The sequence below is a fragment of the Sprattus sprattus genome (assembly GCF_963457725.1).
Source record: "Sprattus sprattus genome assembly, chromosome: 7".
NCBI lineage: Eukaryota > Metazoa > Chordata > Actinopteri > Clupeiformes > Clupeidae > Sprattus > Sprattus sprattus.
Genome location: NC_137926.1, coordinates 24,967,850 through 24,980,053, shown reverse-complemented (window position 1 = coordinate 24,980,053; position 12,204 = coordinate 24,967,850). Strand labels below are relative to the sequence as shown.

Here is a 12,204-nt window from a genome sequence, read left to right as displayed (position 1 = left end):
ATTATGTAACAGTACAAGTTTAAGTAGAATCAGCACTGCAAGGATCACAGGCGAGAGGCTCATTTTCCTCAGAGGTAATGGCATGGGTGGAAGATTAAACTCAAGTGTATAATCAAATGATTCAGTATCAGTTATTTTTTAAATTTCAGACCAAGGTTCCTTCATACTCTGAAAGTGCTTGCAAGGTTAAAACACAAAAAAAGCCAGATAAATATAGTTTAGCTTCTGAGAAGTTCCTGAATTTTCCATCAACTTACGCATTAAAACCACAATATAAGGCCAAGGCCAGCCAGCATGTCACCCTCAAATGATTGGTTTGGTCACTTGTACTTCTCTCCTTGTGTCAGGCCTTGTATGTCGAAATGGTTCTTGATAGTCCTTGATAGTCCTTGATAGATGTGACGTTCTTAAAATGGTTGCAGCCTGCCAGAAATGACTAGAAAATTAGGTCTCCATGGAAACATGGAATTATATAGGAAATTAAGAGTAGATTCCATACAGTACCACGGGAAGGAAAGCATGTCTATCTGTTGACTGGCTCAGGCTATTTGACTACAGTTATAGAAAGTGCTTTCTTTGATGGAATGGAATTTTCCCTTAAAATAAAATTGCTTTAAATATTTGACACAAGGAGAGGTTATGGTTAGATGTTTTTGTTTTGTAAAAAATACACACAGGGGATTTCAAGACATTGTGTTTGAGTTAATATGGTAATGAGCTGCCATGTTCAATATTTTTTTTTACCAAATATCCCTGTCATACATTCACTGATTGACTCTTTCTTTTGCCTTTGTGTGTTCGTTTGTTTGTGTGTGCGTGTCTGTGTGAATGTGTACATGTGAATGTGTGCATATACACTTGTGTTTGTGTGTGTGTGTGTGTGTGTGTGTGTGTGTGGGTGTGTGTGTGTGTGTGTGTGTGTGTGTGTGTGTCTTTCACAATGTAGGAGCCTCTGTGGAGAGCGCACTTGATGGTGTCACTATCAGGGCAGATATGTTCCCGGAGACCTCAAAGAAAGTTCCAGATGTCAACTTCTTTTATCGGTATTCACAGATTTGGACATATTTTTAGAATTTGGGAGAATAATCCTCCAGGCTACATTTCTTAAAAATGAAATTCCTTCCATGAGAGTTTTGTTAACATAAATCCGTGTAGACAGTTGACTCACTAACTAAATTAGCTCAGTTAAGCTACAGAATTAGCACAGCAGAGCTGCAATGCAACCAGGTTAGCCATTCACACTCAGGCACAGAGAAAGTCAATGCAGTAAAAATCATGTGGTTTAATGGTGTGGAATGAGTCTAGCTTTTATGCCTGTCTATGGTCAGCTCCCCCCAGGCCACCGCCTCCTGTGAGAGTGGGAGACACGCGGTAGTGACCCTACGCTGCAACCCAGACAAATCTGCCAGAGGAGAGCTGTCAGTGCCCAGGTAAGGGAGACACACACACACACACACACACACACACACACACACACACACACACACACACACACACACACACACACACACTCACTCACGTGCATACATGAACACCCTTGCATAAGCATTTTTATGGAAGAAGAAGCAAGTCAGAAAGTTGTGCATTTTAAATGATACGCTTCTTTTTCTCCCCCACCCCTTATACCAGAATGAAGGACCACCTCTTTATTTTTTTCACATTCCATATTTAAGCCTATCCGCATTTATTAGCATTCTTGTGTTCTATTTTTTAAAGGGGTATCAGGGGTCTTGTATGGAAGTGGATTTGTGAGAAGAGCAATTCATCTAAAGTATGTTGTTTAAGCATCAGATTTGCACTCTGCTGTGAGAGGAAACTAATATAGAATCTCTTTAATTTAAGCATCATACACAGTCATATTGAGGACACATTCACTGGTGTTCATAGTAGATTTACTGCGAATTGTATTATGCAAAAATAACTACAAGAAATTGTAGGGGTTTGAAATGAATCTCACTGAGAAGCCTGAACATGCCCAAATGCTTTAAAAAAAAATAATAATTAGTTGACATGAAAATATGTTAAATTCCTTGTGCAATTGATTGTGGACTTCGCCCAGCGGCAAATCTTCTCACTATCACATGCAAATACTCATACCCTAACCTAAGTGTTATAACACAATAGGGTGCACTATAATCATCATACCGATACTTAATAACTTAACAACATCAATAACAGCCCCAGCGACAACAAAGATGCCTTTGTGAGCATTTCACTGGTGTTGTCAGGTGGGCACCTTCCTTTGTCAGTGTTTCATTAACTTAAGCCCATGACACCTCCAGAAAGCTCAACAGTGGTGTCTGGCGTCCCAGGCCAATCCCCCTCCATATTCACGATGACATAAGGCATATCATATGTGAATACCAGGGATGACAACCCTGGGTTAAGCTAATTTTACGGAGTATGTTTTCAAAATATGAGCCAATTATGGCCTGGTCAGATTGTCATTCAACTAGGCTAGCAGTTGTTGCAAGTGTCATTATGTCATCCAAATAAGCTCAGATGGGAGGTTACTGGGTTCCGTTCACCAACAGCCCATTTAGATCCCCTTATAATTACCTCCAACGGTGCCAACTGTGACATGGTGCACCAGCCATGATACCAATCTCCAAATGCTGCCAGGATGTGGTGTAGCACAGCTCAATATCCTTTAAAATGCTTTGTGTAACACTTAAATCTTCTCAGGGACCTGAAAGTAACTGACTGCCTACCACAACAGACTGTGTGGCACCGATCCAAAACCATTAGCGAGGTCCAAAAATACCACACAGAAGTCTTAGCCTTCTGTCCTTCCTGCCTGTATTTGATGCCGAATCATGCTACTATGTTCCAAACATCCAGAAAATCCTTGGATTTTTGCTTCCTGCACAGAAATATCTATCAATCACATTGATACACATAAAAGTAAATGTGTCAGAATTAACCAAAAGGCTATTGTGCATGTGTGGTCCCTGGACTACTGCTAAGTCTCGCTGAAAAGAAATAATCCTGTAAAAGAAACATGCACTGTAAAATTACATAAATAGCAGTTATACTCCTGATCAGTTTTTCAAAATTTGACTTTCAATGTCAATGAGTCCAATTTTGTCTCATCTGGACTGTGCTTTACTAAGGATGGAGCCTTTTTCTCGACATGGGCTCTTTATTGTTTATTTATTGTGTTCTTCCAACAAAGAACCCCTCACGCTGGACTTATTATTGATTCAGTCCATGAAGTTCTGGCTTGCCAGGCTTACTTTGAGATGGCCGTACCATTTGTGCTTGGTTATGGCTTTGCACAATGGTTTTGTGAAAAATCTTTAATTGGCCTCCATTTGTTCTTGTGCAATTCAAATGTATTTTCTTGTGGGGAATTAATTGATTATTTCAGATACATTGTTCTCTTTGTTCTACATTTTGTCTTTTGTGTGTATTAACAGCTATTCTTTTTGTCCTGCACAGGCTTCCTGATTATAACACAAATGTTTTGTTTCCTCGGCATATTCACCGGTCCCGTTTCCTAATCTAGCTGGTCTCTTTTCTTTCATTTTGACATTTTTCTGACTTCCTGTTTTCTTTGGCTCTTGTCTTGTAGTCAGTGCCCGGCTGGGACCTGTGACGGCTGCACCTTTAACTTCCTGTGGGAGAGTGCCAGTGCCTGCCCACGCTGCACTGAGGCAGATTACCATGAGATTGAGGGGGCTTGCAAGGGTGGCGTCCAGGTACCATATGCCATATACCGTATTTTTCCTTTCTCTCTTCTAGTGCTTCTATTGCACAATAATTAATTTCTTTCTTGCATATCCTTGATGTAATCCAGTTAAGCACTGCATGGATATTGTAACATGGATGTCTTGATGACAAAGAGTTAAGTTAAAAAAACAATGGCGGCACAAAAGAGAAATGTAGAAATATTAAATCATTTTTTTTTCTGTGGTGTAGTAACTCTCTGCCCCTTTCCCACTCTGCTAGGACACGCACTACGTGTGGAACGAGCCCAGGCTGTGCACCGCGGGCGTGTTGCTGCCGGAGAAGAAGACCTGGCCGTGCGAGGCCATTGACTTCTGGCTGAAGGTGGGCGCTGGGGTGGGGGCCTTCTGTGCTGTGCTGCTCATCTCCCTCACCTGCTACTTCTGGAAGAAGAACAAGAGGTGGGTCAGAGCCTGGGCCAAGGCATTGCTGGGTGAGGGGGATGAAGGTTGTAGGCATCTCATCTATTAGCTATTTATGAGAAGGTGTAAGCACCGAAGGAAGCTTGCATCAGAAATGTAATATAAAACATGGCATGTATTAGATGTACATGTTATATAGGTATGATTTATAACCCTCCGCTCAGTTTTGACGATGTTGATGTTTGTGAGCCAGTGGGTGACAGCGGAGCAGTAAAAGGACCTAATCTTCAGAGGACCTTCAACTGAGCCCTGTGGCACTGAATATAACGTTATCAGGGCCGTTCACCCTAGCCACTCTATTCAATTTAATGATATTTAATCACAGTTTACGCCCGATTTTGACGTCTCTGTCCCTCCCTCACCCCTCCTCTCCCATGCTTTGTGATAGGTTGGAATATAAGTATTCCCGGTTGGTGATGTCAGCCAATAAGGAGTGCGAGCTGCCAGCGCCAGACAGCTGTGCCATCATGGAAGGGGAGGGGGAGGAGATGGAGGACGAGGTGGTGTACTCCAACAAGCCCTCCCTCCTGGGCAAGCTCAAGGCCATCGCCACTAAGGTGAGTTCTTCCTCTAACCTTGTGCCGGTAGCATTCAAGTAAGATTCTGTAGTGAAGAAAGAAAAAACAGCTCAAGGAAAAAAATATGTTAAAAAAAAGACAGCACTATCAAAAGCTAACGTAATGGTGATGTGGTATTGCAGTTTTTATCCATTCTCAAGTCAAAGCCCTCTGAATGATTTCAATAGTGAATAAGCCACATCTATTTGCAGTTGAAACTTCTGTTTTTGTGTTGTACCAACAGAATTCTTGTTAAAAATGTTGAGCTGTGTTTTTTGTTCTTAGTCCACAGTATGTCTTTGACAATTCAGTTATATAACTTCAACAGTCAATTGATCCTCAGCTGTAAATCTGTCAAGCTGTATTTTTGTAACCAGAGATACAGGGTGTTTGTGGATTTCTTTGTGTGTCTGCATGCATGCCTGTGTGCTTGTGTGTGTGTGTGTGTGTGTGTGTGTGTGTTTAAGTGTATGTGTGTCTGCATGCATGCCTCTGTGCTTGTGTGTGTGTGTGTTTGTGTGTGTGGTTGTGTGTGTGTGTGTATACACACATATCATTAAGCATTAGTGTAGATAGTGTCTCTTTGTTACCTTGAAGTATAACTGAAGATCTTCTTCAGCTGGGCTTGAGCATGACTCTGTGAGATTAAACAGGGAGTTGAGCCGAGCAACACAGACACACACACACACACACAGTACCACAAAGTCTACAGCCAATTACAGAGGTACACATAAGGAGAAGGAGACAAAGAGAGTTAGAGAGATGAGGGAAAGAGAGTGAGAGAGAGATGACGGAAAGAGAGAGAGAGAGAGAGCGCCAGACAGAGATGCTTAGAGACGCAAAGAGAACAAATCCTGTTGAGAGCGTGGTGGAGGTCTGTCTGCCTGCCCTGGCTATTGTCCCACTTAAGTGGCGGCTGGAACAGCAGTGTGTCAGAGCGCAGCTCCATAGAGTCCTGTGGGTGGATGGCTGATCTTCAGTCAGGGCGGGGACGTAAGGAGACGGAGGGGGACAGAGATGGACACAAGGTGGGAGGGCAGGAGTGAAGGCCACTGAAAGAGAGGAAGGATGAGGGGAATAATGAGCGGTGGTAATAGCTGTAAGCACCCAGACATTGGCAGTTACATTCACATTTGACCCTGAGGATTGCAAAAGGATCAGATGCTTTATTGCTTATATATAACATGTATTGAGGATTTATGAGCTACTCATTAGGGTTAATTCTATCAATTACTTCTGGATGTTGACTAGATAGCAGTGAGGGCCTTTCTCAAAACAGACAAAGTGAAGTAACAGAAATAGCTATGCCTCCTCCTAACCAAATACTTCAAATAGTTGATTTCCCCATGGACAAGGCCAGCAATATACTGGAGCTCAGCTAGTTTTGATAATACAATCTCATTATATGATGGTGCCATTTTCCAAAGCTTAACTCATGAAACCACTGTTGTGTAAAATAACTCCTGTCTGATGGCACATTTGTCACACCTCTCTGAAGGCTGTTTTTGACAACTGGTGATCACATTTGTGTGGAGTGCAATTGCAAAGGCTGTGCACTTGAATGTGATCGCCAAAAACCAAAACAAAGGTAGCGTGTTTTCTCATGGTAAACTCGCTGAATTCCTTCAGGCTCTCAAAGTCTTTTTCAGAACCCTTTTTGTCAGTTTTTCTCTTCAGTCAGATGGAGGCAAGCTTTTTTCCACTATGTGTTCTGTCGATCAGTTCTCTCCTCCTTCAATGCCTTGAACCACCCTCCTACCCAGCACCCCCACCACACACACACACACACACACACACACACACGCAAACACACACACACACACGCAAACACACACACACACACACACACACACACACTTCCTCCCTACCCCCACCTTCTTAGCTAAAGGCCAAATGGAGCCGCATGCCAATCCGTGGTTGCCAAGACGATGGCCTGTTTACATCGTTAGGCCCTGGCCTTAACGAGAGCTCTGTTTGAATGCGTTCTGACCCTGACCCACGGAGAGGTGTCTCTTCTCTTTGCGCGCATCATTGTGTTCTGTGTGCCCTGATTCGTTCTTGTCATGTTCTCTCTGTTCCTGTTTCTAGGGTAACGAAGACACCAGCGAATCGGTCCAACTGAAGTCTTCGAAGTCAGAGCGATGGGTGTGGGGATAAAGAGAGAAAAAAGAAACAAGATGCCATGAGAGAGAAAGAGTAAGAGAGAGAGGAGAAGAGAAGAGAAAAGAAAACCCATCAGGGAAGAGAGGGAGTCAGAGATGTTTCGGCATGGCCCCCAGGAATCAGGATTTTGACTCGGGAAGTTGTACAGTACCTATCTGGTGGCCTTACAACCGGGTGGAGCACCCACTCCAAAGGGGAATATTTATGACAAATTCTGATGGTTTCTGCTCAGGAAAAGTGGAAATTCAAAAAAAAAAAAACTTTATTGATTATTTTTATTGTATTTTATTGTGTTGTATTTGATTTTTCTTAAAAGTAATTTTGTCACTGTGCTTTTTTTATTGTTTCAAATGGTATCTATCCATTTGACTCTGTACAGATGTGACCGCTCACCCCCCACGTCCTCTTCCCCATCCTACCCCCCCTCTCTCAGTGTCTCTCATGCCCGGTCTGTGAGGTCCTCATGGGCATCACACTCCCAGACCCTCCCCTGTCTCCTCTGGAGGAGTGCTGGCCTGTAAGGACCAAGTCAGACGTGGCCTGGCTTGGTAAGCAACAGTGGCAGAGGACGCCTCGCTCTGTGCATCAAAGCCTATGTCCTCAAAGTGACATTCCAAATATGTGCGAAATGGGTACTAATCCTACAAAGCCAATATAGAAGAGAAATTCTTAAGCTAGCTAAAGGAATGAATGAAGTGATCCATGTTATGAAAGGGTTGCTATAGTCTTTATTTTTGCTGCTTGACTCTTCGGTACTGTTTTAGAAGCACAGGACCTTTTTGGGGTGACATGAGATAACATAGAAATTATAACCTTAAATGACAGCCTGAGCTATTTGATATCAGTGTACTGATGACAGATCATGTCCTTTATTTCTAGAACATTACTACCCATCCACCCCCCCCCCCCCCCCCCCCCCCAGCCCTATTCTCAGCCCCACTCCTATCTGCCTATTCCTCCCCCCTATTTAAAGTAAAGGCAAATGATGTGTGTATGTGTTCAGCTCTGAGTGGAATTAACTCGTCCACTGACGTTGGTCTGTCAGTACATTTTTTTGGCTTTGTTTTTTTTTCCTTCATTGTCTTTCTCTTTTTTGTCATAATAAATACTTGTTTGCACTGGAGAGACGGTTGCTTCGATTCATTTAAATGGGGGTGAGGGGATAATTGAGTTCATCAACACTTTGAGAGTAATTAACATCAGTAATCAGGACCATGCCGAGAAATGAGCTCTCCACCGCGGCGCATCGCTCTCGTCCTGTCACCCTCCCTGGTTGGCTTTTCTCTCTGTTCCTTAATCCATTTTCTCTCCATCTTTCTCCATCTGTTCTTAGTTCTCTTTCTCTCTCTTCTTTTCTCCATCTCTTCCCTCCCTTTCTCCGTGCTGAGCTCTCTGGTTCTCTCTCCCTATCTTTGTCTCCCCTAATGCCCTCTTTCTCTTTCATAAAGCAGCAGTTATTTTTTGCAGAGAGAATGGGGGTTGAAAGAGGAGGTCATTTCTGTCTACAAAAAGTGCTGTGGCCCTGTGTTTTTCCCCTCCCATCATGCACCACTATGGGACCATTAGATCCTCTCCGTGAAGCACGGCGCAGTGGGACGTGTGCCATCCACTCTCATCACTCCCCTAAAAATAAGCCAAACCAAGCACTCACACTAAGACAGTGCACCGAAGACCTTGTCTCTCTTTCCTCCCCCAGTCCCTCTCCTCCCCCAGTCTTTTGTGTCTCTTTTTATTTCTTTCAGTTCGTTCTTCAGTTCTTGTTTCTTTCCCTCTGTATCATTTTTTCAGTTCATCCTGTTCATCATTTAGTTTTTCCCCTTCCCTCTGCCTTTACCTTTACCACCCTCCCCCCCCCCCACCCCACCCTCTCCTCCCCCTTCCCTCAGTCTCTGTCTCACCTGTGCTCGTGACTGATGGAGCCCAAACGGCTGATAAAAGAGCAGCTTTTCAAAGCCGCTCCTCTCTGATGCCACGGCTCATTGTTCCGCCTGCGCCCAACTGCTTCCCATTTTCCTGCCCATAATCTATGCAGTGTCCTCCTTTTGAAATCCAATGACAGTCTGATTGAGGACCAGTGTAAAACAAAATTTCAAATTAAATTGTGTGAAGTATAATAGTCGCACGTGAAGAGAAGAGAAGAGAGGAGTCCAAAATAAAATACAGATAGAAACAGAAAAGTCCTTCAGTGAGTCAATGTCTGTGTTTTAAAGGTCTTAATCTCAAAATGCCATTGACAGTAACTGGAAGTGTGTGTGTGTGTGTGTGTCTGTGTTTGTGTGTGTGTGTGTGTGTGTGTGTGTGTGTGTGTGTGTGTGTGTGTGTGTGTGTGTGTGTGTACAAATGGCTACACTAAGGCCTTCGAAGCATAAAGTAATAATGCCATCTGCTTGAAGTAGACTTAAAGGCTGAAATAGTGTAGTTGAAGAATCCATCCAGATGGTGCAAGGGATCTCTGGTGCTCTAGGAAGATGCAATGTACAGAAGTTTTGTAATGGTGGTAAGTTTAATTAGGCCTCTTAAAGGTCGTTAAAGTTATGCAGTTGTTCTGGCTCAGCCTCATTTAGCTGCAGATCTCTCCCCCTGGCTTACTGCACTCTCTGCATTTTTCTTCGCTATATAATTCCCCCTTTCATTTCCTCTCATTTCCATGCACTTCTCTCTCTCTCTCTCTCTCTCTCTCTCTCTCTCTCTTTTGTTCAGTTATCGTATCTCTGCCACTCTCCTCTCTTCTTTGTCAGTCTTCTGACCTTTAATACTTTCTTTCAGCTCCTTTCCTCTGCCGTTTCTTTGCTGTCACTCTTATCGAAGTCATGTTTATCCTCCCGTCTCTTGTCCTCTTTTCAAAACCAAGAGGTTCATCCACCAACCCCTTCACTCCCTCCTCCATTTATGCTCACTCCCCTTTCCTAACCATCTGCTCCCAGAAGCAGAGAATGGTGGTTAGGGGAGGAAAGAAACACCAGAGTCAAAGATAGACCAGCAATTTGTTACTGTTTATTATGATGTCATGGCACCCTTGTTATTGCACTGTCCTATTGCTATGTGCTCTGTCGCAGGTCCAACATCAGACTGGAGACGGCACGTGACCCAGGTTCATTACACATCATCAGTCCGCATGAAAACACAACTTCACAAACGTAAAATAATGAAACTTTATTGTCAAAACATGTTACTCTAGAAACTGTGACTCCAGGTCATCACATACAAACACATTCATATTTAAGGTCAAGTCATTTATATCCTTTTGACTTAACTTGTTCACTTTGTGCATTCCCATGTGTTTTGTGGATGTGTGTTTCAAATGTGTGTGTGTGTGTGTGTGTGTTTTTGTCTCTTCCTTTCATTTTGTGTTGTAGGTGGTAGGGGTGTGCCTGTGGCTGCTTCCTTCAACTTCTTTATTCTAAACAGACTCACAAGCCTTCGTTATGGACTCAATAGAGGCTATCATTATAAATACTATTATTATTTCTGTGGGCCCTCCTAGATCTGGGTATTAGATCTAGTCCTCCTCCCCCAACACTACTTGAACACAAAATGAAGAATCACAGGCAGCGGATGCAGGGCAAGGTGGAAGCCTTCTCCATGAGACGCAAGCCTTAGTGAAGGAAGAGGTTTCGGGGGGCTGGACAAAACTGCCTGCCTGCACTACAAAGAGCCGCGGCCCTGACTGTGTGAGACTGCACTCTCCTCAGAGGGCCGCCTGACAGCTCCAGGCAGGATGCTGCTTTACATAATCCGCTGTTGTCTGTCTGCAAAACACTCACAGCCCATTCTTCTGGGCTGCCACAGGGTTGAAGGAAGAGTTTACTCCTCATCTCTCTTTGTCTCTCTCTCTCTCTCCCTCCCTTTCTTTCATTCCACAGACTCTCTTGCCTGTTCTTGTTTTCTTATTGTGCTTGGTATATTCCCTTTTTGAAACAGCTATGAGACCTACTCAAGTACGCATTTTTCCCTGATCCGTGTAGGAGCAATCAGTTTGTCTTCATAGTTACGTTTCACATGGGAATGAAAAAGGGACAGTAGGTCTGGAATCATGGGCTGACAGGAAGACCAGGCACCAGGCAAAAAGTGTTTATTCTTTTTGTTATATCTCCAGTAGTCTCAAAGCTGTGCTTATAATGACTTGATTTTTACCACACAAAGTTATCAAACAGCAGTAGTCGTTGCAGTTCTTATTAGTGTTAGACACATTGTGCTAGGACTGTGTTAGCTGTTTGTTCACAATATCATCTAGCTACAAAGGTATTGTACATATCTTAATGTTGTCACATTGGACACAAATGGATGGTTTGGTGAAGGAATAGCTGTTCCAAGGATAGGATTCTAAGTGGTATTTGAACTCAATTGGCAGTATGTGACAGTTTTCCACTCAAGGCCAGAGAAAATGGAGATATGGGTGAATGTAAAATCCTTCCCTCTGTAGAAAGCAGGCCCAGCCGCCCTCATTTCAACATGCACACGCCACATGTACAGTAGAAGCACAGCGTAGAAAAAACTACAAGACATACGGTAAGGCACAGAGAAGTGTCTTTTAACACAATATTAACGCTTTTACTAAAAAAACAAACAAAAACAAACTAAAATCATAACACACCACTGTCTGAACTTTTCCCACGTGGTGTAGCGATGATACCGTAGATTCTGGAGGCATGGACACACACTACTCTCTACATTCCTACCTCAAAAGTCAAAGGGAGTCCTGCCTCTCTTTTAAAAACACACAAGCTATCCTCAAACGCAGCCAGTTTTCTACGGGCAAGGGAGAAAATCAGCAGCACCCTGTCTTTGCTTGGTAGGCCTCTTCTCAGTTTGTTTAATGCTGTCAGCTTGTGCTGTTCCAACCATCATTGATAGTATATATACAAATTATATACAACATACAAATACATACATGTTTGTTATTACAATGAGCTCTACAAAACAGAGAAAAGAAAAGAAAACACAAAATAAAAGTACGGTAAGTTTGTCCAATATTGCAGGCGTAGCAGATCAGTCTGGTGACTACGTCCAATCAAAAACACTCCAAACCACAATGGGAGTTCATGGTTATGTACAACGTTACAATACATACAAAACAAAGCTATCAAAAAAGAAAGTTTCCAAAATCATCCTAGAAAGTTTTTTTTGTTCTTTCGTTTCTCTACAACAATGTCAGTTAATATGTACAGGCCCCTAAAAAATAATTTAACAACATCAATCATCATCATTATAATAACAATAATATTACACCTTTTTTCTACATACTGTGGGCGGGAGCTAGTTCATGGATGGAGCACAAAGTGTGCTGATTGGCTAACAGTCGCTGCAAAGCAGTCAGTCAGGGAAGAGTGGAG

General features: G+C 43.0%; 1 protein-coding gene across 1 annotated transcript in view; it reads left to right on the top strand.

The window, feature by feature from the left end:
* Positions 1–6,865, top strand: part of elapor2a (endosome-lysosome associated apoptosis and autophagy regulator family member 2a) — a gene marked incomplete at both ends in the record, with an annotated part of 33,675 nt that extends 26,810 nt beyond the window's left edge. Inside the window, 6 exons of the mRNA XM_080842807.1 lie at positions 947–1,043; positions 1,329–1,430; positions 3,575–3,701; positions 3,952–4,130; positions 4,540–4,708; positions 6,797–6,865. Coding sequence (XP_080698933.1) covers positions 947–1,043; positions 1,329–1,430; positions 3,575–3,701; positions 3,952–4,130; positions 4,540–4,708; positions 6,797–6,865 — 743 coding nt within the window. The remainder of the gene's footprint in view (positions 1–946; positions 1,044–1,328; positions 1,431–3,574; positions 3,702–3,951; positions 4,131–4,539; positions 4,709–6,796) is intronic.
* Between the last annotated feature and the right edge of the window lie 5,339 nt (positions 6,866–12,204).